This window comes from Bubalus kerabau, chromosome 8 (genome assembly GCF_029407905.1).
Source record: "Bubalus kerabau isolate K-KA32 ecotype Philippines breed swamp buffalo chromosome 8, PCC_UOA_SB_1v2, whole genome shotgun sequence".
Classification (NCBI taxonomy): Eukaryota; Metazoa; Chordata; class Mammalia; order Artiodactyla; family Bovidae; genus Bubalus; species Bubalus kerabau.
The window spans coordinates 72,991,383-73,015,616 of NC_073631.1; the positions used below are offsets into that span (position 1 = coordinate 72,991,383).

Here is a 24,234-nt window from a genome sequence, read left to right on the forward strand (position 1 = left end):
CCCCCTTCTGATGTCTGTGTCAGAAGCTTCCTCTGCCCCTTTTCTTACTTTAATAAAACTGCTACACAAAAGCTCTTGAGTGATCAACCCTGGTCCCTGGTCCCAAAGCTAAATCTTCAGTGATCACAAATCCGACATCGTTCACAGTAAGCTATCAGTGATACCACTGATCATATTTATAAACATGATGTTATTAATTCAACGAATATGTCTCTACTCCCACCATAAAGGTCACCAGATAAAGAAAAAAGAAAGTCTAATCACATAAAGGAATATAAAACTATTTATTGACCACTGTTCACCAGTATTTACAATAAAGTAAACAATATACAGTTGAATAACATTCTGATTACTACAAAGTTATTGTTTTTCTTGGCTTCTGCTGAACTAGTAACCCAAAATACTGAGAAAATTGAGCCTTCATGTAAGGAATGGATTGGAGTCAAGTCTGAAAAAACATGTAGGTCAAGCGTAGATTAGAAAAGTTTGTTCACTCATTTATTCCTGTAGATCGTAAACTGCCAATATTTAAAAACTATCTGATTAGGTTTCCATGAACAAATCTGAGACATCCCATGTATCACAACCTTTCCTAAATATAGCACAGAGACTTCAATTTCTTGTAAAACAATGGTTCACCAGAAGGAATCATCAAGTGTCCATTTAGTTAAGTTTTACTTTGCTATATTAAAACAAACCAGAATTTTTCTACTTTTTTCATTTGATTGGGAAGGTAGTTGATAGCGATAAAAATTTTCCTTCCAGGGTTTCTGCATATAAAACTGCATTTATATGCAGATTCTGATAGGGATGCTTTAAAAAATTACTCAATTTAAATTCCTTAATGTGTCTAATTAATTACAAAATTATTTAATTTGAAAGATTAAGACTTAAATTTTTAATCTAAGTTGAAGTTATTTCTTATATTGCTCAAAATGATGTAATTCCAGAACATGGGCTTATCCATGGTTATGAAAGGCTGTGATTTAAATATATTTACCAAAACAAAAACCACAACAAAAAAATTAACTCCCAAACCATTTACATATGTCTTTTATGTATACATATAAAAAACTTAGAATGGTCCTCAGGCATATATGAGTTAAATTCTAAATTCTGATTGAGTAATGACTATGGAGATTTCCTCCAACATTTAGAAAAACTGTTCTCTAATGCTGAGGAAATAATATACCATGGTATCAAATTATTTCCTACTGAAGGAGGCAACTACAGAAAGTTTTTATTTGTTCAAAGTAACCAGTGCTACAGATGGAAAAAAAAACAAAAAACCCAATGTAACTTTCCCAATATTACTTCAAAACAAACAAATCAAACCTGATTTTCATTAGAATGTAGTTATTTCTTCACACTAATAAATCAAAAAACCAAGACCCATGTTTTATATATATATATAAATATATATAAAAGGCAATGCAAACAATTATTGAGCCTCATCTTCCGGACAAGAATGCCAAGTTAGTCTCTCTTCATAAAAAGCAATTACAATTTGAGGACACTTCATATTTGCCTCTTTTGCCAGTACCAAGTCTGCCTCATCGGAATCTTTCCTGTCATGAGAGAAAAAAGTATTCAGTTAAAAAGCCTAAACATTTTTTTGTCAACTGATAACCATGCATTTAAAAATTGTAATTCAATCAAAACACGTTTAAGTGCTTCAAGAGGGTTATGTAGTTACTTGTGGCTGTGTTCCAATAAAATTGCATTTTGCAAGACAGGTCACAGTTTGCCAATCACTGCTTTAGCTAAGTAACGTGAATCCTTCTTTCAACAGATAACTACTTTCTACCTAGAGCTTCCCTGGTGGCTCAATGCCAAGAATCTGCCTGCCAATGCAGGAGACAAAGGTCTAATCCCTGGGTCAGGAAGATCCCTTGGAGAAGGAAATGGCAACCCACTCTAGTATTCTTGCTTGGAAAACCATGGATAGAGGAGCCTGGTGGGCAATAGTCCTTGGGGTTGCAAAGAGTCAGCCACGACTTAGGGACTAAAACCAACTTGCTACCTAATGATGGTGAACTATTTATAAAGCCTAGATAGACAGGTTTTAAAAAAAATTCACAAGTTTTTTTTTTTTTTTTTTTTTAATAAAAAACATATCTATTCTTACTTTAAAATATAACAGCAATTCACTCTCACCATTTCATGAGGAACATTAATTCTCCACTGCTGTCTGTGGCACCAATTATTCGTTCTGGATCAAGACCTCTGGCAAAACCTCTCGGTTTATCAGCCTGTTCAGAAGAAGTTAAATGATTATATAAATGTTTCCACACATTTCATCATAGAGCAAACTAATATTAACTTCCAATTTGTCTTCAAGACATACAGCCTTCTGATAGTGAAACAAATGACTAGAGCAAGAATACTAAACACCTTTTAATTTCCATTAAACTTATAAGCAGAAAAAATAAATTTGGATGTCTATAAAAATATCTGAATCATAAATCAAGAAAACAGAATTTTTTTCAAAGACACCACAAGGCAGGAAAAACCCCAAATCTCTTATTTTTAATTAATGATTATAAACTCTTGAAAGTAGTATTTCAAATTACTTCTAGGAATCAGTCTAAATTACATATTTTTAAAAGCACAAACTATAAATAGCAAAATCGTAAAAAGTTTAAAAAAATTGACAGTAATCAGTGCTGTAATCAATCTGAATGATAACAAACCTTATAAAAATAAACCCGTGGCTCTCAAAAGTGTGGTCTGAGGGACCCTCAGGGATGCTGGAAACCTTCTGGACTATTTATCTTCATGATCTCCTTTTTTCATGTATCTGTGACTTTACATAATCTTCACATACTTCTACCAAGCAACATATCACAGCAAACTGAATGCTGAACTAAAGTCTTACTAAGACAAACACTGACAAAATTTGCAAAAATGTAAAATGCCAGGCCTTGTTATTCGTAACTGAAAATACGGTATTTTATAAATTTCTACTTTAATTTCAAATGCAGTTAGTACTGATAGTTACAATCCATATAAACAAGTTTTTTGGGATCCTTGAGAGTTTTCTAGACTGTAACAAATCCTTTTTCCCCCCATGAGACTTTTACATCATTACCTCAAGCTCTGGAGCCAGACTGCCTAGGTTATAATGATGTGCCTAACCTCTGTGGCTTTGGGCAAGTTAACTTGTGATTCAGGTTCATTTTCCATAAAATACATACTATTAATACTATCTGTTTCATAGCCATTTCGAAGTACCTGAAACACAAATTTAGTTATTCAGAACACTGCCTGGCACATTACATGGGCACAATACAGGATAACCATTGTTCCCTGGTGGCTCAGTGGTAAAGAATTCACTGGCAAATGCAGGAGATGCGGGTCTGATTCCTGGGTCAGGAAGATCCCCTGGAGAAGTAAATGGCAACCCACTTCAGTATTCTTCCATGGGAAATCCCATGGACAGAAAAGCCTGGCAGGCTACACAGTCCATGGGGTTCCAAAAGAGTACCATAGGACTTAGCAACTAAACAACACTGTTATTAAATGGTGCTCCTGTGGAGCATGTGGTAGACTTTCAATTTACTTATAACTGATCTTTAACATTGCCACCTTTTTGCTTTGGTTGCTAAAGCATTCAGAACCAAATCTGTAGCCCACACCTGTTTTCCTTCTATAAAAACAAAGATAATACACCTACGATCTTGACAGAGTTGCCATTAAGTTATTGGAGTACCTGTAAAGTACTTTTTTAAAGTTGAGGGTAGAAGCAAGGATGTAATTTGCCCAAAGCCACAGAGAAATCAATAAAGCAAAGGTTGGTTCAAAATACACACGCAGTGAATGAACCAGTTTTCTTAATTCATGCCAATAAAAACACTATTATGCAAGATTATATACTTCAAAATCAAAGCATTTTTTGGGAATACTAAGAATCATATGCCAAAGTTTTGGTCACTACCACTCACTAATGATTTATAATCAGAATGTGCGATGTAGACTGTTTTCACTGTATGCTAAGTGATTTTCGATGATCTAACTTTGTATTGTTTTTATTTAACACAGCTGGTTTAGATCAGAGGAAATTACCTCATCTGGCACCAAATCTATCACTGTACCCGAAATAACAGTAGCACAATGATTTAAAGAAATTGAAGTGCTTACTGGACATTTACACAATGTAGGGTTAAATCATGCCTCTCCTTTCATCCTAAATATTATGTATTTAAAGAGCCTTTTTAATGATATTTTTGAAGTACTAGTGTCTTAAAAAGTATTTTAAAAAATCAAGCCATCCTTTTACAAAGAAGCCAGTCTGCTGGCCAATGTTTTATACTTACAGCATCTCTTTTCTTCTTTGATTTGCTATCATCAGATTCACTGTCAGACAAAGATTTTCTTTTTGTTCCATCTTTTTCTTTACCAGCTTTTTGAGAATTAAGAAATGCTTCAATTAACTCTGGACAATCTAAATTTTCTTCAGGTTCCCAAGTATTGTCTGCACTGTGTTGTTAAAAAAAAAAAAAGTTCTTGGTTAATAACCACCGTCCAGATTTAATAATACCTGACAAAAAGCCATCTGTACTGCAGATACTTCCCCCTACATGAAGAATCTGTACTTCATTTTTTGTGTCTACTTCCACAGTCCATGCTAAGTGGGTAATGTGTTGTATTACCTCCTAGGTAACTGAACCTGACTAGCAGAATAAATGCAGCTAATATTTTTCCAAGTTACACGGACAACTCACTTTGGAATTTCTCACTTTCTTTCAGAAAAGTGAATTCTGGATCCCACCCCAAATTACTTTATCAGATAGTGTCCAGGGTTAAGGCCTCCAATACTGAGGTTTTAAAAAACGTAATTCAGAAGCATTCTCAAACATGAGACAGTATTTTCAATTTCTGCTGTACTGTCTCATGTTTGAGAATGCTTCTGAACTACGTTTTTTAAAACACAGTATTGGAGGCCTTAACCCTGGGCACTATCTGATAAAGTAATTTGGGGTGGGATCCAGAATTCACTTTTCTGAAAGAAAGTGAGAAAGAGTTGGACTGTGAGGAAGGCTGAGCGCCGAAGAATTGATGCTTTTGAACTGTGGTGTTGGAGAAGACTCTTGAGAGTCCCTTGGACTGCAAGGAGATCCAACCAGTCCATTCTGAAGGAGATCAGCCCTGGGATTTCTTTGGAAGGAATGATGCTGAAGCTGAAACTCCAGTACTTTGGCCACCTCATGTGAAGAGTTGACTCACTGGAAAAGACTCTGATGCTGGGAGGGATTGGGGGCAAGAGGAGAAGGGGATGACAGAGGATGAGATGGCTGGATGGCATCACTGACTCGATGGATGTGAATCTGAGTGAACTCCAGGAGTTGGTGATGGACAGGGAGGCCTGGCGTGCTGCGATTCATGGGGTCGCCAAGAGTCGGACACGACTGAGCAACTGATCTGATCTGATCTGATTTCAATTCTACTCAGTGGGAAATGAAGAAAGAATGTTTTTTACATTTTTAATTGGTTGGGAAAAAAACTTCAAAATAAAAATCATGTTTTGGAACCCATAAGCAAAAGAATTATTAGAACACTGTTTACTATATTGCCTATTATTGCTTTTGTACTACAGTCACAAAGCAGCTGGGACAGAAAGCCAAAGCCCCAAAAGCTCAGATTATCTTCTAGTATGGGCTCTTTAGGGAAAAAGCTTGCCAATCCCTGATATAAGGCCAAGATGACCATTTTCATGTTTTTTAGAAGGGCTAGAAAGAAAATGAGTATCAATTACCAAATGTGAAAGTGAGATCAGCCTACAACATTTGTGACAAGATTGCCAACTTTGTGTGCTTTGATCCAAAAAACTTTTACAGAACTACACACAATGAAATGAATAATTTGATGCTTTAAACCTCTGGTTACAAGGTCTGTTGATGTCCTGAGACTCTAAAATTAGCAGACTTAAGAGTAGAGGAGGACAAAAGAGCTGAAGTGGAGCCTCCATTCTGTAGTGTTATTTCAATCAAATATTACCTAATACATTATACAGCAGATAACAGGTCCTTAGTCACACTAGTGGCCTCAACCATGGAGAGAAAGAGGGAGGAATTAATTTTCCAATGTTTTGATGGGTAAGATACAAACAGCTTTTAATGTCTCATAGGATAAAACAAACAAAACCCCACAAAACTGTCTGCCATATGAGGGTAATCACTTCTTTAGCAAATTGGTTAAGTCTTACTTAAAATACTGCAGACTTGGTTCTAATTTTAAGAAATTTTTTTCTAGTGCCTAAATCACAAACTTACATATATATATTTAAGCTCAACTAAGGGTACTGCAAAAATAAAACAGAGAAACATAAATCTTCCACTCAAATCATAATTCCCAAATTGCTGTGGAGGTGATTTTAAATGTGAATGGTAAAAGCAGCAGTAGATAAGAGAACCATCATACTCCCCATTTCAACCAAGCTCAGAAAACTGTTGTCCACCTCCACTTATCCATTTTCAATAGTCACTGCTCAGTCTTGCTGTTTTTGTGGTGTAAGATTAGAATTCAAGTAAACTGTACATGATAAAGTTTGAAAATAATTTTTGCATGTAAGTTATTCACAAAATAGTAACATTACAAAGACTGGTTTTGATAGCAATTAGTAACAGGGAATATGAAGAACCAGGTTGCTTAAAAAATACCCAGGCTCTACTTAGAGATTAGGAGAATAGTAAGCCTAGGGTAGGATCGGAATTATGATGAGCACTTCTGTTTAAGACCCACTAGTATATCTTATATAGCTTCAATATTTTTTAATGTCCACTGTAGGGAAACAATATAATTAATTAGCACAGTATCCAACTACATTAAAAAAAGCAACCTGTACTCTATATAATTATATAAATTTGACTCTCCAAGGTAATCAACTAGTCTCAAAACTACTTGTTTACAATTGTAGGCTAAAGACTTGACTCTTGAAACAAGGTACCCTGGATTAAAGATGCCTTTAAATTCAAAGAAACCTATGAGAAAATGGATAAAAAGATTTTAGGCTAAAAATAAACTTTAAACATTACTTAAGTACAGTTAAACATATAATAAAAGCACTGAGATTTCTTACTCTGTAAATCCCTTCCACTTTAGGAAATACTCCACTTTCCCGTTCACTACACGGCGGTCCAGCACTTTTTCTACTACAAATTCTTCGGGTTCTGCCTCTTCAACTTTTTTACTCTTTCCATTTTGCTTCTTTCCCATTTTTTGCTAAAACAAGAGAGATTTAAGAGATGTCTTTTTCTTGTTTGGTTTTTGAGTACATTTTAAAGGCTAAAACTGCTGATATTATCATTACATGTAACACCTAAACTTTCACTTTTATATCCCAAGGCAAACACTTTCTGAAAAAGTTAACAGATAATCCGCAAAATCAAGGAATGGTTGATTCTGTGGGTTTAGCTCAAACCTACCCCCCACTACCCTTCACTAAAATAATTTAATCAAAGACATTTCTCTTGAAAATTGTTTTATCTTTTCCTAGTTTTATTTCTACATAATCTACAAGACCAAGTATAGTAGAGTTTTCACTCATTGTAACTACAGGACAGCAAAAAACGACTATTAGAAGCTACTCGAGACTAATACAAAGGAGAATAACAGCGACAGGTCTTATTAGGTGAACCATACACCCATTAAAAATACAGCTACCAAACTCTAAGTAAGACCCCCCTTTTCAATTCAAACACCAACGTTAAAATCTGAACAATCAAGAGAAAAGACAGCTGCAGAACGAAAATGTGGTTCAGAACCCTGATATCAATTGCAGGGTCAACCAAGGAGACCATAAGTAGGTTAAGAAGGACAAAATCGTTTCCCCATAATTTCGGTAAATATTACTGACCACTTGGAACAAATCTGTAACACTGTTACTTCAAGAGGCCAAAATGCTAGATCACTTTAATTCTCTAATGAGAAAAAAAATCCTTTTTTTCTTGGTTTCTCAAGAGAAAGACTCTAAACTGGTCAATGAAATTCACTTAAAACAAGGTTTTAAGTGTGTGTGTAACACTATTTGAGAGAAGCAGGACACCAACATCCCAATCTACTTTCCGGTAACTCAAAATGGAGACTAAGGGGGGAAACCCCACATTATGCTCATTTTGGAATCATTTCACCTTAAAACAGGTGCTATTTAAGAAAAATCGTAATTGTCCAATTACTAAAGTCATCCTGCACATTGCATGAAAGCAGGGAAAATTAACACCAATGCCTCAAGATTACAAAGGACATTAAAAAATGTTATCATTTAGAAGTGTATACACACACTTCGAAATAAATATCCTATGAAAGAAATAAAAATCCTGTGAAATTTAAATAATGCAGCAAGCATCTGATTTTGTTGGATATCATTCTCCATGTTAGGCCATACAACTTTCATTAGTCAAGATACTTGGATATTGTACTTAGTCCAATAACTTTCTGCCTCTGTACAGTACAAAAAAGGTAGTGGTAGTGGGAAGAAAGAAGAAAAATTAACAGACATAAAGCTTACTAGATACTGATCTTAAATGAAAAAACTATGTCCAAGAAAGTTAAGAGGCTAACGGAGTAAAGAGACAAAAATAAACACAGAAAATTAAAAGATAAAAAAATTTAGCAGAGGAAACAAAATATTTATATTATAGCACTCATAAGCTGGTTTCAAATGTTCATCTTTTTCAACAGAAAATCCACTCACTTTCCCACTTAAAGCACACATTACCTCACAACACTAACAAAATTATTTTAAAATGAAAAGTAGATACTGAAGACTATCAAACTGTAAGCAGGAGCAATTTAACAGAAGCCATCTATTTGCCTTCTGTATCTATATATCCATCCCCACAGTCTCAGGGACAGGTAGCTCCTTTCCCATCCAATACTAATAGATACTGGTGATTGTAAAGCCAATTTAATTACCTACATTTTGGTTTACTGATTATGAAATTTGAAAGAGAGTTCATTCCTGAGAAGTGTTCGAAGATGCTTTGGGCTTTCCCCATTGATGACCGGGAATAAATAATGCCACCAGACAGGCTTTATATTTCATATTTAAACATTTCTCAGGATGTTTGACTTAAAAGCGCAACCTAATGATGAAACAAACAAACAAAAAAACCCACCAACTTGTCCTTTTGTTGTGAAACCCAAGGGGAGAATTCACAAACCAAAACGAAATGTTTTGCTCATTTAGATGTTAAAACACTAACCTTCATATACTTGCAATTATTAACACAATGTATTAGAAGTACATCCTGTGGGAACTGTAACTTTGAATTTTGTGATTTTTATGTGAATATTTCAGTGCTTATGTTAAAATTTGTAACTTAACATGGCTGAATACACATATGTCAACATATCTGTAGAACTTTTAATGAAACCTAAGAATGCAAACTGTGGGTTTAAGAAACTGCTGGAGAGAAAAAAAACTGCTCAGAAGATCTAGTCTTCTCTCTTTTCTGGACATGTGTGATGTTTTTCATGCTGAGTATTTTAAAAAACTGCACTGCAATGATTTAAAGTCCCTCTGTAGTTCAGAATAAGCACGCTTGAAATATGACTGACCAAAACAAATTCGAAAGACACAACGACTTTCGTCTCAATCTAAGTGTACAAGATATCCATTCTTTAAACAGGGCAATACTGAAAATACCTGCTTTCTCTAGAATTCAGTATAGAGTAACTTAGAGAACAATATACCAATCAACAAGGCTTTATTGCTTTGTCTGTCTATGCTTGTAACCGTCTTCCATGTCACATAAATTTGTGTATCTTTCTTCCAAGACAAAAATACTTGGTAAAATTCACATTATGGTACCCTCCCCAAATTAGGTTTCTTTAAATGAATCGAAACACTACAAAGTCAAGTGAATATAATAATTTCCTTTTTTGCTCCTAACTTCTTCCCATAACAGTTGTGGGGGAGAGGGGACTTGGAACTATATATGGGTGTAATTTCCCAACCAGAGATGCAGTTATAATTTTGGGAGGAAAAAAGTTTGAATTAGATCCTTAAATATTTTAGGTTTTCATTAACTTACCAATGTAGTTTTATTGGAGGCCATTTTTTATTGCAGACTTGAAGAGCTATTACTAGAAAAATGCATGACAGTTAAGAAGTTTGTAAGACATAAAAAGATACCTACACACAAGTTTTTGTTTGGATTCCAACCCCCACCTAGGTAAGCTCATGTCATCAAACGTATATACTAGTCCATAGAGAAGCAGTTTTAAGATTGTGCGTAAACTAGTGATACGTGCCTGAGAGTATTGTAAGTGCTGTAACTTATCTATACAACCTTACTGAGAACCTAGTATCCGCGAAAGCTTTACAGGGTAAAAATTTGACCAATTTTTCCCCCCAATCCAAATCCCATTTAAACCATAGTCAGCATTTTTTAAAAACTAGGAAAATAACTTGGTTCAAAATCAGACAAGTGCCCAATCGATTACAATAATTAGTGTGAATTTTTCCTCTAGACATTAACAATCTGAAGAGTCGTCTATGCAATTTAATTCTAACTTGGTTTCTTTTTAGAGACCTTTCCAATCACTAGTTGAAAAACTAAAACATACCGAGATGCTCCAGTTACATTTCGTGCCACTTTTGAAAACAAATCAGCTATTTCTGCACTTTCATCCGCTCCCCTTAAACCCCTACCCCACCCGGCTTAAAGAGGCCTTAGCGCCCGGCCCCTAACCCCGCCAAAGAAGAGCGCGGGCCTCGTGGTCAGCGCATCCGAGTGGAGAAACAAAAGGCCGCGGCGCGGGGGCTCAAGGGCACTGCGCCACGGGGCCCGTGCCTCTCCCCACTCGCGGCGGCCACGTAACGGAGCACCCGCCACAGTCTGCGGACACTCGGCTGCGCGGATGCGGGAGAATGCACCGCCCTCCCTGGAGGCCCAAGTCGCCGACCAAGCACGGGACGGGAAGGAAGGCCCCCTCAACCTCGTCCGGGATGGGGGAGGGGAGGGGAAAATGCGCTTTGTCTAGAAATAAGGCGGCTGCCGCCACAGCTTTCAACCTTGTGAAGAGTCTCATCCCCTAAACCAACTACAGACGCCGGCCCGGAGCCAGAAGCGCCACGGGGTCTCTGTTCTCTTCTCCTTTCCTTCCCGCCAGGTCCTGACTCGGGGTCCGGCGAGGAAGGATAGGAAGCGGGGAAATGGGGGTCTCTGGGGCTTATGTGGTATCTTAAGCAACACCACCGAGTGAAAGCTAGAGAAAAAAAAGACACCGACTTCACCGCCTCTGAGCTGCTCCGGGTCCCGGGTCTGCGACGTCTCCGGCCCTGCGCGTCTCAAGCTCCAGTCACATCCGAGGGGGAGGGGGGCTGGGGAGCAGCGCTGCGCGCGGGGCCGCCACTGGGGGGAGGGGAAGGTGGCACCGCCCACGCCAGGCAGCCGCGAGGGGCGGGGTGGGCGCGCGCCCCGGGGGGGGTGGGGCCGCGCGCCGCGCAGTGCCCGCCGGGAGCCCGAGCCTGGGCCCGAGGGAGGGGGGTAAAGGAGGGGGGCGGTGACGGCGGCTCTTAAAGAGTTCGCGGCGTGGCGTCTGGTGGTCCCCCGAGGAGAGGGCGAGGAGAGGGCGAGGAGGGGGCTGAGGGCTTCGACCTAAGTGTACTCGGCGGAGGTGTTTCCTGCTTTGCTGCCGCCTTAGCGACTGGCGCCAAAACAGGACTCCGCCCACTTCCTCGCCCCTGGGGTTGGGTGCCTCCAAACGCTGGGGGTGGGTGGGAGGAATCGGGAACTAAGAACGAGCACCACTTTCGACTACCTGAAATGTGGACCCCAAAAACATTGGCCAGGGTTAGGGTGGTGGATCGTTAAGTGTAATTCGTTGACTAGAAGTCGCTTCGGGTATTTCCGGAAGGGGCCAGTCGGTTCTCCGCGCAGACGGGGGAGGATAGGAGAAGGTGGGGGAGGGAAAACACAGTGGAAGAGGCTACAAAGATTTTTTTAAAACTGGGGGCCGGGGAAAAGCTATCGAAGCGTTGCTGTAAGGACCACCTCCCGGGTTGAGGGGGCTGGACCTTTGGGTTGAGGATTAAGCTCCTCCCAACAGCGTTAATTTCAAACTGCGCGACCGTTTCTCACCTGCCTTGCGGGGGCAGGCCCCAATTCCGAGAGACAGAAATACGCAGGACTCGAGCCTTCCGCAATTTACAGAACCCTTTTACGCAACTGACGTCCAGCACCAGTGCTGGCCTTAAGAGGGGAGGGGCACGTACTTGGCGCTAGGAGGTCGTAGAGCGTTCCCGCCATTGGCGGCGGTTAGGACGTTTACGCAACGGCCTGACGTAGGGGAAGACGCGTTAGTCGGGGGGAAGGTTCTAGAAAAGCGGCGGCAGCGGCTGTAGCGGCAGTAGCAGCAGCGCCGGGTCTGGAGTGGAGGTGCTCCAGCGGTGTTGTTTCTCGAGCAGCGGCAGTTCTCACTACAGCGCCAGGACGAGTCCGGTTCGTGTTCGTCCGCGGAGATCTCTCTCATCTCGCTCGGCTGCGGGAAATCGGGCTGAAGCGACTGAGTCCGCGATGGAGGTAACGGGTTTGAAATCAATGAGTTGTTGGAAAGGGCATGGCGAGGCCGTTGGCTCCTTATTGGAAGTCGGCCATCCGCCTCCGTGGGAGAGCGGCAGCGAAATTGGGCCACTTCAGAAGCGGTTGGTCTCGGTATTTTTGGAGAGGGGTCGTTAGCAGAGGCCTAATTGTACAGCACCTTCCCCACCCTCAGCCTCACGGCGCCATTTCCCTTTGCTGGGGGTGGGGGATGGGGAGCTTCCACATGGACGCAGCCCCACTTTACTGAAAGTGGGGCGTGGAGGCAGGAATTCCTACACCGTTTTTAAGGAAGGGTGGTTTGGGGGTCCCGGCGTCCCCGCGTTGGAGCGTTTCGGCGGGTTTTGGGTCCTAGCGAACCGGGCTGCGGAGCTTCCCCTCCCCCCTCCCGGGAACCGGATTTGGCGGCCGCCATTTTCATTTCTCTCCTTCCTCGCAGCGATTTCTTTTTAACTCGCTAAATTTGACTAGCTTGACTTTTTCAGTAAGGACTAGAAGTGGGTAACTATTTATTTCTCTTTTCGGACTGTTTTCAAGCTATTTCGAGGTGGATTCCGAGTGTTTACGGAGCTTGGCGCTTTAAAGTCCTGCGCACCTCATTAGAGGCTCGCTCCCTTCCCCTCGATGAAATGGCGCCATTGCGTTCAGGAGCCGCACCGAAGGGCGGGGGGAGGGGCGGCGTTCTCCTGGGCGGTTTCGCTCGGCCTAGGAGGTGAAACCCTCTAGGGTGTTGGGCCCGGTTTCACGCGAGCCATGGTATAAAGACCTCACATTTTGTTTTTCAGTCCTTGTTTGAGTAACAGGTTTACCTGCGTTTCCGGTGATTGAAAAGGCAGTTGAATCGTAGGAAAATAAGATGAAAATTTTAGAGAAGATTTTCGTTTTTGCGGGAGGCCGTGGGGAAGGTGGTCTTTGGGGGTGGGCGGTGTTAGGTACAGAATCCTTTATTTTCCTGACGGATTCTTTTTTAATCGTATAATTTATTTGTATGTTAAGTATTTTTACCGGGGAATTTAGTCTTTACTGGGTAAAACTACGGGTGTTTTTTTAGTGATAAACTTGAAATTATGAGTTTAGTAGTACTCTAATTAAAACATGGCTCGGTCCCTCAATGCGTGTTCTGCTGTATACAAAACTTTTATTAGGCTGAGCCACTATGTTTTTGAACTTTGTCACTTGCTTTTCTCGTTTATGTTTGCAATCATGGTTGATGATTACATTGATAAGCATAAGGTCTCAAGCGAAGGGGGTCTGCCTGGGTATTTTCATTGACCCTAAGCACGCTTATAAAATAACTTTGTTTGTAATCGATAGTGGACAGCGGGTAAGTTTGGAAAATGAGGTAAGTAATGAGTTTTTGCCTTTTGTTAGTGATTTGTAATGTTGTAGATGTATTTTAGTCTATTTGGGTTTTAAAAGGCCAGTTTACTGACAGGTGTTTGGAATAAATAAAATATGCTTGAGTGTACAAATACAGTATGCCAAGTTATCGTTTTAATAGATTGTTTTTTTAAGTGTTTCGTAAGCTACTTTGAGAATTTATTTGTCTTTTCAGAAATGTCAGAATCTTAAAAGTAGCTATACAGGCAAAGAAATCTCTGAATTATAACTGTTTTCTGAACTGGTGGGAGAACATCATGCATGGAGAGAAACTTCATGGAACTATGGGTTGAGTGTTGTAGTTCTATTTAATAAATTTAACTACATGCACTTGGTGGCTAATTTTCGTTTTTATGTTATTTAACCTAGTCAACTGAAAACCAAATACAGTGGTCCAAGCTTCCTTAACTGATAGCCCAAAATACAGAGCTATTAATGTAGCTTATATGCGTGCTGGTTTGTAAGGATTGAGATCTCAGCTCAGGCTCTCTCTTCATGTGAAAGTTGTTTTATGCTGTGTAATTTGCCAGAAGACCACTGAGTTCTACATGGTGAAGTGTAAATCCGTAGTAGTGATATTTTGTAACTAGAGGGGATAGTCACAGTGGTCATTTAAATACTTTTATGGTTTTTGAAAAGTGAAGTGATTACAGTGTCTTTTACTGTATTTGTCTTTGGGTTCAGTAATAGTTGATTGTGCCGTCAACAAAACCAGCTATGTTAAAATATGTGCTTTAGACACCGTTAATCATAAAAGTCATTTTATCTTGGTCAGAAAACATAAATTTTGAGGCTATTTTGCCACATATATTGAACGTTTAAGATTTTCTCTGGAGAGTTGGTATATGAGAAAGAAAGTCAATACTAAGTTTTCCAGGGTTTTGAAAATTGAGTTACATTATAGTCACCACCAGAGGGAGCGATGATAGGAAACTCATTTTTTAAATGCTAAATCCAGAAATAAATGGGAACTGTGGGTTATAAAGCAAAAGTTGTTAAATTTTAAGAATTTGTGTTTGAATATGTAAAAGTGAACTTCTCTGTTCTGAGTTATAGGATCGAATGCAGATGTTGATAAGACTCTTAACTTTACAGTCACCAGGGAATAGATTTGCTCTTCTTTCTTCAGAAAGATTTTTTTTAAAACTAAGTGATGCTATATTTGTTTAAACTCATTTAATGTCAAGTAAATTTATGTCAAGCATAATGATTTTGAAACGTGTAGTTTGGCTGAGGCAATTTTTTTTTTGGTGTAACACAACTAATATGCAGTTTAACATATGGTTTAAATTTGATGTAAGTTTTTTTTTTCCCCCCAGAAAACTTTAGAAACTGTTCCTTTGGAGAGGAAAAAGGTACTCTGCCAGCAGGTCACCTCATATTTAAGAATTTTATTTCCAGCATACAAAGAGAAAATGTAAATAAAAATTGAAATGCTGTTTTCCTTTGCAGAGAGAAAAGGAACAATTCCGTAAACTCTTTATTGGTGGCTTGAGCTTTGAAACTACAGAAGAAAGTTTGAGGAACTACTACGAGCAATGGGGAAAACTTACAGATTGTGTGGTACGTTGATCGTGGAAGTGCTTAGGGGTACTAATCTTTCAACTGTTGGATTTGTCTGTTAAAGATGTTAAGTGGCTTAGAGAAACTCATTTAAATTTATGTTGATTATTTTTAAATGCTGTAAGTAATGACATTAAATGGTAACATCACTGCTTTGTATTTCAAGGTAATGAGGGATCCTGCAAGCAAAAGATCAAGAGGATTTGGTTTTGTGACTTTTTCTTCCATGGCTGAAGTTGATGCTGCCATGGCTGCAAGACCTCATTCAATTGATGGGAGAGTGGTTGAGCCAAAACGTGCTGTTGCAAGAGAGGTGAGCAAATAGGCAACTTGTTTGTTCAGTAAACAATTTGGGCCTAAATTGTTTCACAATTAGTGGCTTTTCAAAGAACAAGGTTCTTTATCATAAGGGTGACTTACTTAGTATTTGGCCATAAAATAGAAGCCATGCTTATTACCCAGATAGTGTGCTCTTACTCCTGTTTGTGGTTTCTTCTGTCAGGATGACTTTTTTCCTCTTATTTCAGGAATCTGGAAAGCCAGGGGCTCATGTAACTGTGAAGAAGCTGTTTGTTGGTGGAATTAAGGAAGATACTGAGGAACATCATCTTAGAGATTACTTTGAGGAATATGGAAAAATTGATACCATTGAGATTATTACCGACAGGCAGTCTGGAAAGAAAAGAGGCTTTGGATTTGTTACTTTTGATGACCATGATCCTGTGGATAAGATTGTGTGTAAGTGTTTATAAGTGCTAGGATTGTAGTTCTTGAACAAAGTTCTACAACTTTGTTAAAAAGTGAGCTTGAAACTTAGTTATTACAGGATGCTGACTTAATGGACTCTGAACTTTTCATTCCAGTGCAAAAATACCATACTATCAATGGTCATAATGCAGAAGTAAGAAAGGCTTTGTCTAGACAAGAAATGCAGGAAGTCCAAAGTTCTAGAAGTGGAAGAGGAGGTAACTTTTAATTCCATATTTTTCTTAGGATTTATTTGTATAAATGTTCGTTACTAACCAGGGTGTTTATTGTAGGCAACTTTGGTTTTGGAGATTCTCGTGGTGGCGGTGGAAATTTTGGACCAGGACCAGGAAGTAACTTTAGAGGAGGATCTGGTAAGTCCACCTTCTAAGCTTAGGAGGGTGAATGTGCTTGAAAAACAGTTTTGATTGGAATCTAGGAAGTCTAACCTACTTGTTATCTCTAAGACTTAAAGTGAGATCTGTCCTAATGGGATATTCTAATTTGGTTGGCAAGAGGTAACATTTAAAATCAGAGTTATATAGCTCTAATCATGGACAGATAATGGCAGAGATTGTTTTATGGTCTAAACTTTCTGGAAGAGTTAAAAGGACATTGTAGCCATTTTAAATTTAGGAGACATTTTATGAATAGTGAGAGGTTTGAAGAGATCTAAAAGTTTCTTTGCTTTAGGCTTTATGTATGGGTTAATCTCAGTTAACTATGTAATAAGTAGAAAAACTGCCACTGTCCATTGTTAACTGCTTTTTATAAGTGGACAACCTGGAGGAAGTAGAGGCTAAAAAATTGAGTGACATAAACCAGAATAAAATAATCCTCCTTTTCTTCTGCCCTTAACCAGATGGATATGGAAGTGGCCGTGGATTTGGGGATGGCTATAATGGGTATGGAGGAGGACCTGGAGGTCAGTTTTTTCCTACTTTTTGATAATACTCGTCTAAAATCTTAATCATAAACATAAATCTTAAACATAAACATTAAATGTCTCTTCTAAATTTTCATCTTAGCTGTTGAAAATTACCAAAAAATTACTTGCAGGTGTTGTTATACTTTTGCAACATTAATTGGATAGATTTTAAATAAGAATTTAAAAGATGCCCAATTGTTTCTCAAGCAAAAGAATTGGAGATAGTGATATTTTGTATAGTGTTTTCCTTAAAAGTATTAAAAAGTGGTTATTAGCAAGATGAACATTATGACAGGGGAGTGTCTGTAGGAGCACTGTGTCGTCTCATCTCTTACCAAGATGAATCTACCAGGACAATGTCCCAAAAGTCCCCAAGAGAATTTTTCCAGAACATACCTAGTGTGCTGCTTCTGTGTCTAGCTAAGGTTTTAAGCCACTGTTAAGTTTTAGTTCATGTCTTTTATTGAAGTACAGAAAAGACAGGTACTTAGTGACAAATGTCGAAAGAAGAGGTTTGAAACTGAGCTCAGGATAGACCTCATTCTGGTTTTGCACTGATTAGGCATGACTTAAGTTACGCTCCTACATGTCACTATTTCCAGCTTTGCTTTGAAATCCAAATATTGATTTGGTTTTATGAGAAAGATGAGTTTTTACAGTTAACTGCAAGCAATCTGAAACTACCAATTGAAGTTTTATTAAGTCAGTGTGAGTTTGCTAATTTCTGGTTCTTCCCCCCTCCCCCCATTTCTACTGAAGAGAAAGGTATAGTGGGCATTTTATTTAAGAGAAATGGTAGGTAATTCGCATTAGCCCACACGTCTTGTCTGCCCCAACTTACCCCACAAACTTACACAAATATAATTATTTCAAGATACCGTCAAGAGAATCCATAATATCTTTATTTAGTTTTGGGGGAGACCAGTGGCATTACAGGTATTTGTAAAGGTTTTACCCAGTTGGTTTGTGGGTAGGCCGTCTTCACTGGCAACTGTTCACCAAGGTGGATATTCAGAATCTGCCCGTGAAGCTATTTTAGAGAAGATGTTATGGAAAGAATCTTACAAAATTGAGTTTTGGAAAGCTGGAAATGGATGTAATAAGACAGTTCAAATGGCGTTGAAAATACTAATTACTTAAAGGCTTATTTTATAATAGGTGGCAATTTTGGAGGTAGCCCTGGTTATGGAGGAGGAAGAGGAGGATATGGTGGTGGAGGACCTGGATATGGCAACCAGGGTGGGGGCTACGGAGGTGGTTATGACAACTATGGAGGAGGTAATAAATTCACCTGCAACCTTTATGTGGGAATTTGGATTGGAATTAATGGATTTAACACGTAAGATTTTTCATTTCATTGTTGTCAATAGTTGTCTTTAAAAATGTAGAACTGTAGATAGGTGTTTTGCATTCTGCTTTGTTTTTGTGGGAAATTTGTCTAAAATACCTAGCATGTATCATCGGTTTAATACTTGATTGTATGAGGTTCCTTGTGCAAAAATTTCCAAATTTTTTTACAGGAAATTACGGGAGTGGAAATTACAATGATTTTGGAAATTATAACCAACAACCTTCTAACTATGGTCCAATGAAGAGTGGAAATTTTGGTGGTAGCAGGAACATGGGGGGACCATATGGTGGAGGTAATTAGATTTTTCAGATTAGTGATGAAATGTTGTGAACTTTTCATGACTTGAAGATGACAGTTGTTCATTATTTATGTTTGGGTAACACGTCCCACCAAATACAAAGTGTTGTGGAGATTAAAGTTGTGGGAAAATAAGAATGCAACATCACTTTGGGAAATTGTAGAGGTTGGGGTATCTAGTAGTGTAAAATTAATGAACTACATGTTTTCAGTGGGATTTTTCCTTTTGGCTGACTAAGAAAAAGCCAAATTTGCTGAGAGCACTTTGCAAGTGGTATAAATTTTGTATGACTTGTATCTTTGAAAGCTAGCTTAGTAAATCTGAATTTTTAGTTCAAATTGTTGTTATTGAGATAGATTTCTTACATTTTCTTAAGCTGGGTATACTTTAAAATCTCTTAACTTGTATGATTATGGGAAAGAGCCCTCTAAAAGAATAGCAGTGATAATCTGTGAATCTGGATAATTTGTCTCTTGAGTAAAGAGGTTAAGTAGAAACAAGTAATGGTCTGTGCTCTGCTTGTTTTAAAGACTGGTTATAAAATAATTTGGGAAATTAAGTGTGTTTTCTCTTATTCCATTAACTTTAGGAAACTATGGTCCAGGAGGCAGTGGAGGAAGTGGGGGTTATGGAGGGAGAAGCAGATACTGAGCTTCTTCCTATTTGCCATGGGTAAGTAGCTTTTAAGTTTTACATTGTTAATGTCTTGGGAGACCTAGCTGCCAGGAGTTAAAAGCTTTTTAGGATCATGTTATCTTTCCTTAAAATCTGGTTAGATGGATAATTTCATAACCTATTTTTTTTTTACTCTTTACTTCTGTTGAAACAGGCTTCACTGTATAAATAGGAGAGGATGAGAGCCCAGAGGTAACAGAACAGCTTCAGGTTATCGAAATAACAATGTTAAGGAAAATCTTATCTCAGTCATGCATAAATATGCAGTGATATGGCAGAAGACACCAGAGCAGATGCAGAGAGCCATTTTGTGAATGGATTGGATTATTTAATAACATTACCTTACTGTGGAGGAAGGATTGTAAAAAAAAAAATGCCTTTGAGACAGTTTCTTAGCTTTTTAATTGTTGTTTCTTTCTAGTGGTCTTTGTAAGAGTGTAGAAGCATTCCTTCTTTGATAATGTTAAATTTGTAAGTTTCAGGTGACATGTGAAACCTTTTTTAAGATTTTTCTCAAAGTTTTGAAAAGCTATTAGCCAGGATCATGGTGTAATAAGACATAACGTTTTTCCTTTAAAAAAAATTTAAGTGCGTGTGTAGAGTTAAGAAGCTGTTGTACATTTATGATTTAATAAAATAATTCTAAAGGAAATTGTGTAATTATAGACTTTTTATTTTAAATAAGTTAAGGAGTGGGTAGTATAATTAAGGTCTATTGCAAAGCTGTTGTTATATTTGTGTAAGATAAATGCTGGTCAGATGTAAGTGTGTTGTCTGCAATTCATGAGGATTAAATTATCTAGATAACTTAAGGGATATCTCTGCAAGGAGAAACACCTTTTTAGATCTTTTAGATGCTGCTGCTTCAATGCAAGGAAAGGAAAATAACCCCAGCGAGGTACTCTTCAGGGATACAGGTCTAGTACAAGAGAACTCTTTGACGGCTACTAAGGTCAGCCAGTCTTAAAAAACTGTGCTGTTTCTACAAAGCTTTAACTACAGTAGTTTTTAAGGATGCCAACGAAAGCTGAGGGTGTAGAGCAAAATAGTTCTAAGCTTCAGTTAAACTTCTTTAGGTAAGATCTCATTTACTTTTCCTTTCTTAATTTTCCTCCCCCAAAGATAAACTAATACTCTTCAATGGTCTTTCAGTATAGTTGGTTCTTATGTAGTATAACATAGCTATAAATTGAGTTTAACAATTTTATAAACTCAAGAGAATAATTTTATAAACCCTGTTTTCCAATCTGTCATTTTACTTATATTATTTTGGTTGTTTTTTTTTTTTTTTTTTTCCCTTTTTTTCCTTCTTTCCCACCCCCTCCCCCTCTATGAAGATTCAGGTGCTTAACATATCATTTTTTTCCCTGCTGGAATTTTAGCATTGATATGAACCATGGACAAGTATATTCTGCTGCCACAAAGACTGTAAAGTGCTTCATTTCAACAGCTGAGGCAAGCCAAGTGATCATTAATAAAGCTTTTCTTGGTTCCTTCAGTGGTGTTGGTAGTAAAATGGTAGGTAAAAGTTAGGCTGCAAGTTAAATCATGAAATTTCCTATCGTTAACACCTTTCTGTATTCACATTTCTTGGATCAAGCATTTTGAGTGAACTAGGGCTTTTTTTTTTTTTAAATTAAAAATAAAGACCTTTTTTTTTATTTTGATACTGTTCTAGCTTTACATGCATATCAGGATCAGGCTAAGGAAAAGGTAGGGCAAGATGGTTGGATCTACTTTCAGATAATGTGTATTTATGAATAAAGTGTCTACATTATAAATCTGTACATATCCAATTCTAAATACTTGGGTTTAAATGCAGTAATTCTTTCCCAATCCCTACCCTATAGGAGAGAGATAGCTTGGCTGCTGAAATTTCATTTCTTAGATGTCATCAGAGATTGATTGCCTGGCTTTATTGCCTTTTCAGGAATGTAATAATCAGGGCATAGTCTACTGTATGCACCTGAGTCTTCTTTGATCCTAAGACCACCACTGAAGTTATTTAGGTTCTTTGGACAAACATGATAAACTTCTTCAGATACTTTTTTTTTCCTTTGGCAGGAAGGTGTCTTGCTGCAGGTAACTAATGAAGAAGTGGTCAACCACAGAGTCTTCAAGAAATAAGAAATTCTGTACCATCTGAAAGTAGTTCTTGTTGGTGCCTTCATTTTAAAAAAGCACTATTTTAAGATTAAAGGGAAATGTTTTCTGATAAAACAGACTTCATTTAGTTACAGGGTCTTAATATAAAACAATTACAAATTGAGTATTGTTTGTAAATGAGTAAACATCAAGTCAGCTAGAGAGATAAATGTTATCATGTTTTGAATTAGGTTTTGTGAGTAGACAGATTAAAATTCTATTTTAAATATAAAGTTATAAAATAAATACTTTTGTATTCAAATACTTGGTGTAATGTTTACACATAAAATGTGAATCTTGTTCTATGAACATTAAGTTGTCTAAAGGATTGCCATCCCCTAGATTTTTAAAGCAGTTTCACAAAGCAAATGCATATTGCCATTTTCCTTTCAATATTGATAGACAAATGAGAAAAGCATTGTGGACATTACTGGCTGTCCCTAATAAAATGCCATTCTTTATACACTGTATATTCAGCGTTTGAATAATGCTATAGATTGCTGGCTTTGCCTTGTATGTTTAACGTTGCTGGTGGTGGTTTTAAAATAATTACAGATTTTAACCAGCTAAAGTGGTCCAAAAGAGGTGGCTATGCAAATGCACAGAGACATAAAATCTGTGAATTAGGTTTGTTTTGTTGTATTACACTAGTTACACTAGTATCATGGTTGTCTTGAGGGTTAAACATGATGGTATACCTGGATGTTAACTTGAAACAATGAAAAACCAAAGGGGACGAAGTAAAGTTGACGTTTTTACTATTTTGGTTCTTAATGAGGTATCTCACAGGTAAGTCAAAATAATGATGGCTAACAGAAGATGAGGTTTGTTTAAAATCCATCCATTATTAACTATGAACTTCTTAACATCTGGCTGTGGATTTATTAGGAAAAATTAAGATGTTAAAAATGTCCAGCTCTGCGAAGAAGATAAACTTTGAAGATAAATCAAGTTGGTATAAGATGATCTTGGAACACCCAGCATTTAACACCAGCACAAATAGGGGAAGATACTTTAATATGAATGAACAGGCTGAAATGAACTAACTTATTTTGAAATAGGTGATGTGGAATGTTGGTGTGTCCTACGTGTTGAGCTGCTAATTTTCTTTTAGAAATGAGGTTTAAGGAAGTTTCCTGAAAGAGGGGAATTAGTTCTGTTAAATGTATTCACTTCACTGTATTTATACATAAAGTGTTTGGAAACACCCTAGCTGAGGTTCTAGCTGAAGCTCAGGGTTGTAAACCTGAGCTTGAAAACATGATTGGGGCTTGAAAATTTGAATCAAAAATGGCCTAATGATAGAGTTGAAGTAGGTGCTGGCTCGCTCCTTCACCTGTAGTGAAGCAACAGACTCGTAAAAATGCAACACATGTTTGAAAGTTTTGTTGTGATCACATCAGGGGTCAGGGGGAGTTGCTCACATGATAAACAAAAAGCACGCATAACTGGGAGCCATCTTGGGGGGGTGCTCCCACCCCTGGTGTCTGTCTGTCTGGTGAAATGTTTTGAAACTGGATATTCTTTGGTTTTCACTATCCCAAGTAAGTGTATGAGTACAAGTTAAAGTTGGTCTCAGATTCTTTTGATTATATTCAGTTACTGTTCAAGTGTGGGGTATATGGTGCTTTTGCAGGAGGCAGAAAATATCACTGATTTTAGTATACCTGAAGTACATGTATACAATTTTGTCTTGGTTTCACTTACATGTCTTCAAAATTTGAAACATTTTCTCAGGTAGTATATACCCAATGATTTTAATGCTGCTCTGCTGTTACTGCAAGTAATAAAAGAAGCAAATTCAGATCTTTGAAGATGATGGGTGAAGGGAGACGAAGGTATTTTAACATTTAAGTGAAAAAATGTTTAAATTGTCAAAACACTGATACATATTCCGTAGGATGTCTTTTTCTGGAGTAGGAATTTTGGCATTTAGGCTTTCAATGGCTTCTGTATCCTAAGGGTCACCTGATTTTCAACGAATGTAATTTTATCACAAAGGAATGATTTCAGGACCAACAATGTTCTATAGGAAAGGAAAGGGACTACTTTAACGTTGGGAACAATTCAAAATGAAATGTTTGGGTCAATCTGTGAACTCAAGATCTCCGAACTAGAACAGTCTGATCAGTCTTGGGGTATGAATTGATAAGTAGGGAACTTCAACTAAAATGCTGGGATGACGCTTTGACTGCTGATAACTCCTGGAGAGTAAGCAGCTTCAGTACTGTACCAGAGTCCAGTGTGTGTCTTGTACAAAGTGACTGTCCAGACAAGCCCATGGCAAGTGAGATTGAACTGGCTGGTGATAGCTTCATTCATATATCTTTGGGGACAATGCACCAAATACCTTATATCTTGCAATATTTAAATTTTACTGTGAATGTTTTGAATTCCAGCTCTTAAATTGTACCCCTTCTTCGTTTGACGTTTAGTTCTTTGTGATCTTGACGTTTTCAGGGATTGGGGAAGATGCTGAGCCTGAAAAGGACACTCAATTGAGCAAACCAGGATAGTTGCATAAACTTTCACAAGTAAATTAGTTTTGTGGACATTGTTACAAACTTGAAATAATTTGTGCCTCCTAAGAAGCCAGAACACA

The 24,234-nt window shown here is 38.0% G+C and overlaps 2 protein-coding genes across 10 annotated transcripts; one reads left to right on the plus strand and one right to left on the minus strand.

The window, feature by feature from the left end:
* Positions 1–267: 267 nt before the first annotated feature.
* CBX3 (chromobox 3) lies at positions 268–12,171 on the minus strand. Of its 3 annotated transcripts, none has more exons than XM_055590552.1 (6): positions 12,087–12,171; positions 10,035–10,086; positions 7,079–7,221; positions 4,317–4,479; positions 2,158–2,252; positions 268–1,568 (listed from the first exon to the last, which is right to left on the minus strand). In XM_055590552.1, the coding sequence occupies exons 2-6, from the start codon at positions 10,056–10,058 to the stop codon at positions 1,442–1,444; spliced, it is 552 nt and encodes a 183-aa protein (XP_055446527.1). In that variant the 5' UTR covers positions 10,059–10,086; positions 12,087–12,171; the 3' UTR covers positions 268–1,441. The 3 variants fall into 3 exon arrangements, with proteins under 3 accessions (XP_055446527.1, XP_055446526.1, XP_055446528.1); XM_055590551.1 differs by lacking the exon at positions 12,087–12,171 and adding an exon at positions 11,235–11,378; XM_055590553.1 differs by lacking the exons at positions 10,035–10,086; positions 12,087–12,171 and adding an exon at positions 11,235–11,374.
* On the plus strand, positions 12,132–22,102 carry HNRNPA2B1 (heterogeneous nuclear ribonucleoprotein A2/B1). 7 transcript variants are annotated; one of them, XR_008717971.1, is made up of 14 exons: positions 12,134–12,527; positions 15,245–15,280; positions 15,378–15,488; positions 15,655–15,801; positions 16,016–16,226; positions 16,352–16,453; positions 16,529–16,609; positions 17,098–17,160; positions 18,322–18,441; positions 18,684–18,806; positions 19,402–19,484; positions 19,642–20,563; positions 20,870–21,005; positions 21,552–22,102. XR_008717971.1 is itself a non-coding variant. In XM_055590550.1 (12 exons), the coding sequence occupies exons 1-11, from the start codon at positions 12,522–12,524 to the stop codon at positions 19,461–19,463; spliced, it is 1,062 nt and encodes a 353-aa protein (XP_055446525.1). In that variant the 5' UTR covers positions 12,133–12,521; the 3' UTR covers positions 19,464–19,484; positions 21,552–22,102. The 7 variants fall into 7 exon arrangements, 1 of the variants encoding a protein (XP_055446525.1); XR_008717973.1 differs by lacking the exon at positions 19,642–20,563 and having other exon boundaries at positions 12,132–12,527; positions 20,870–20,942; XR_008717972.1 differs by lacking the exon at positions 19,642–20,563 and having other exon boundaries at positions 12,133–12,527.
* Positions 22,103–24,234: the final 2,132 nt, after the last annotated feature.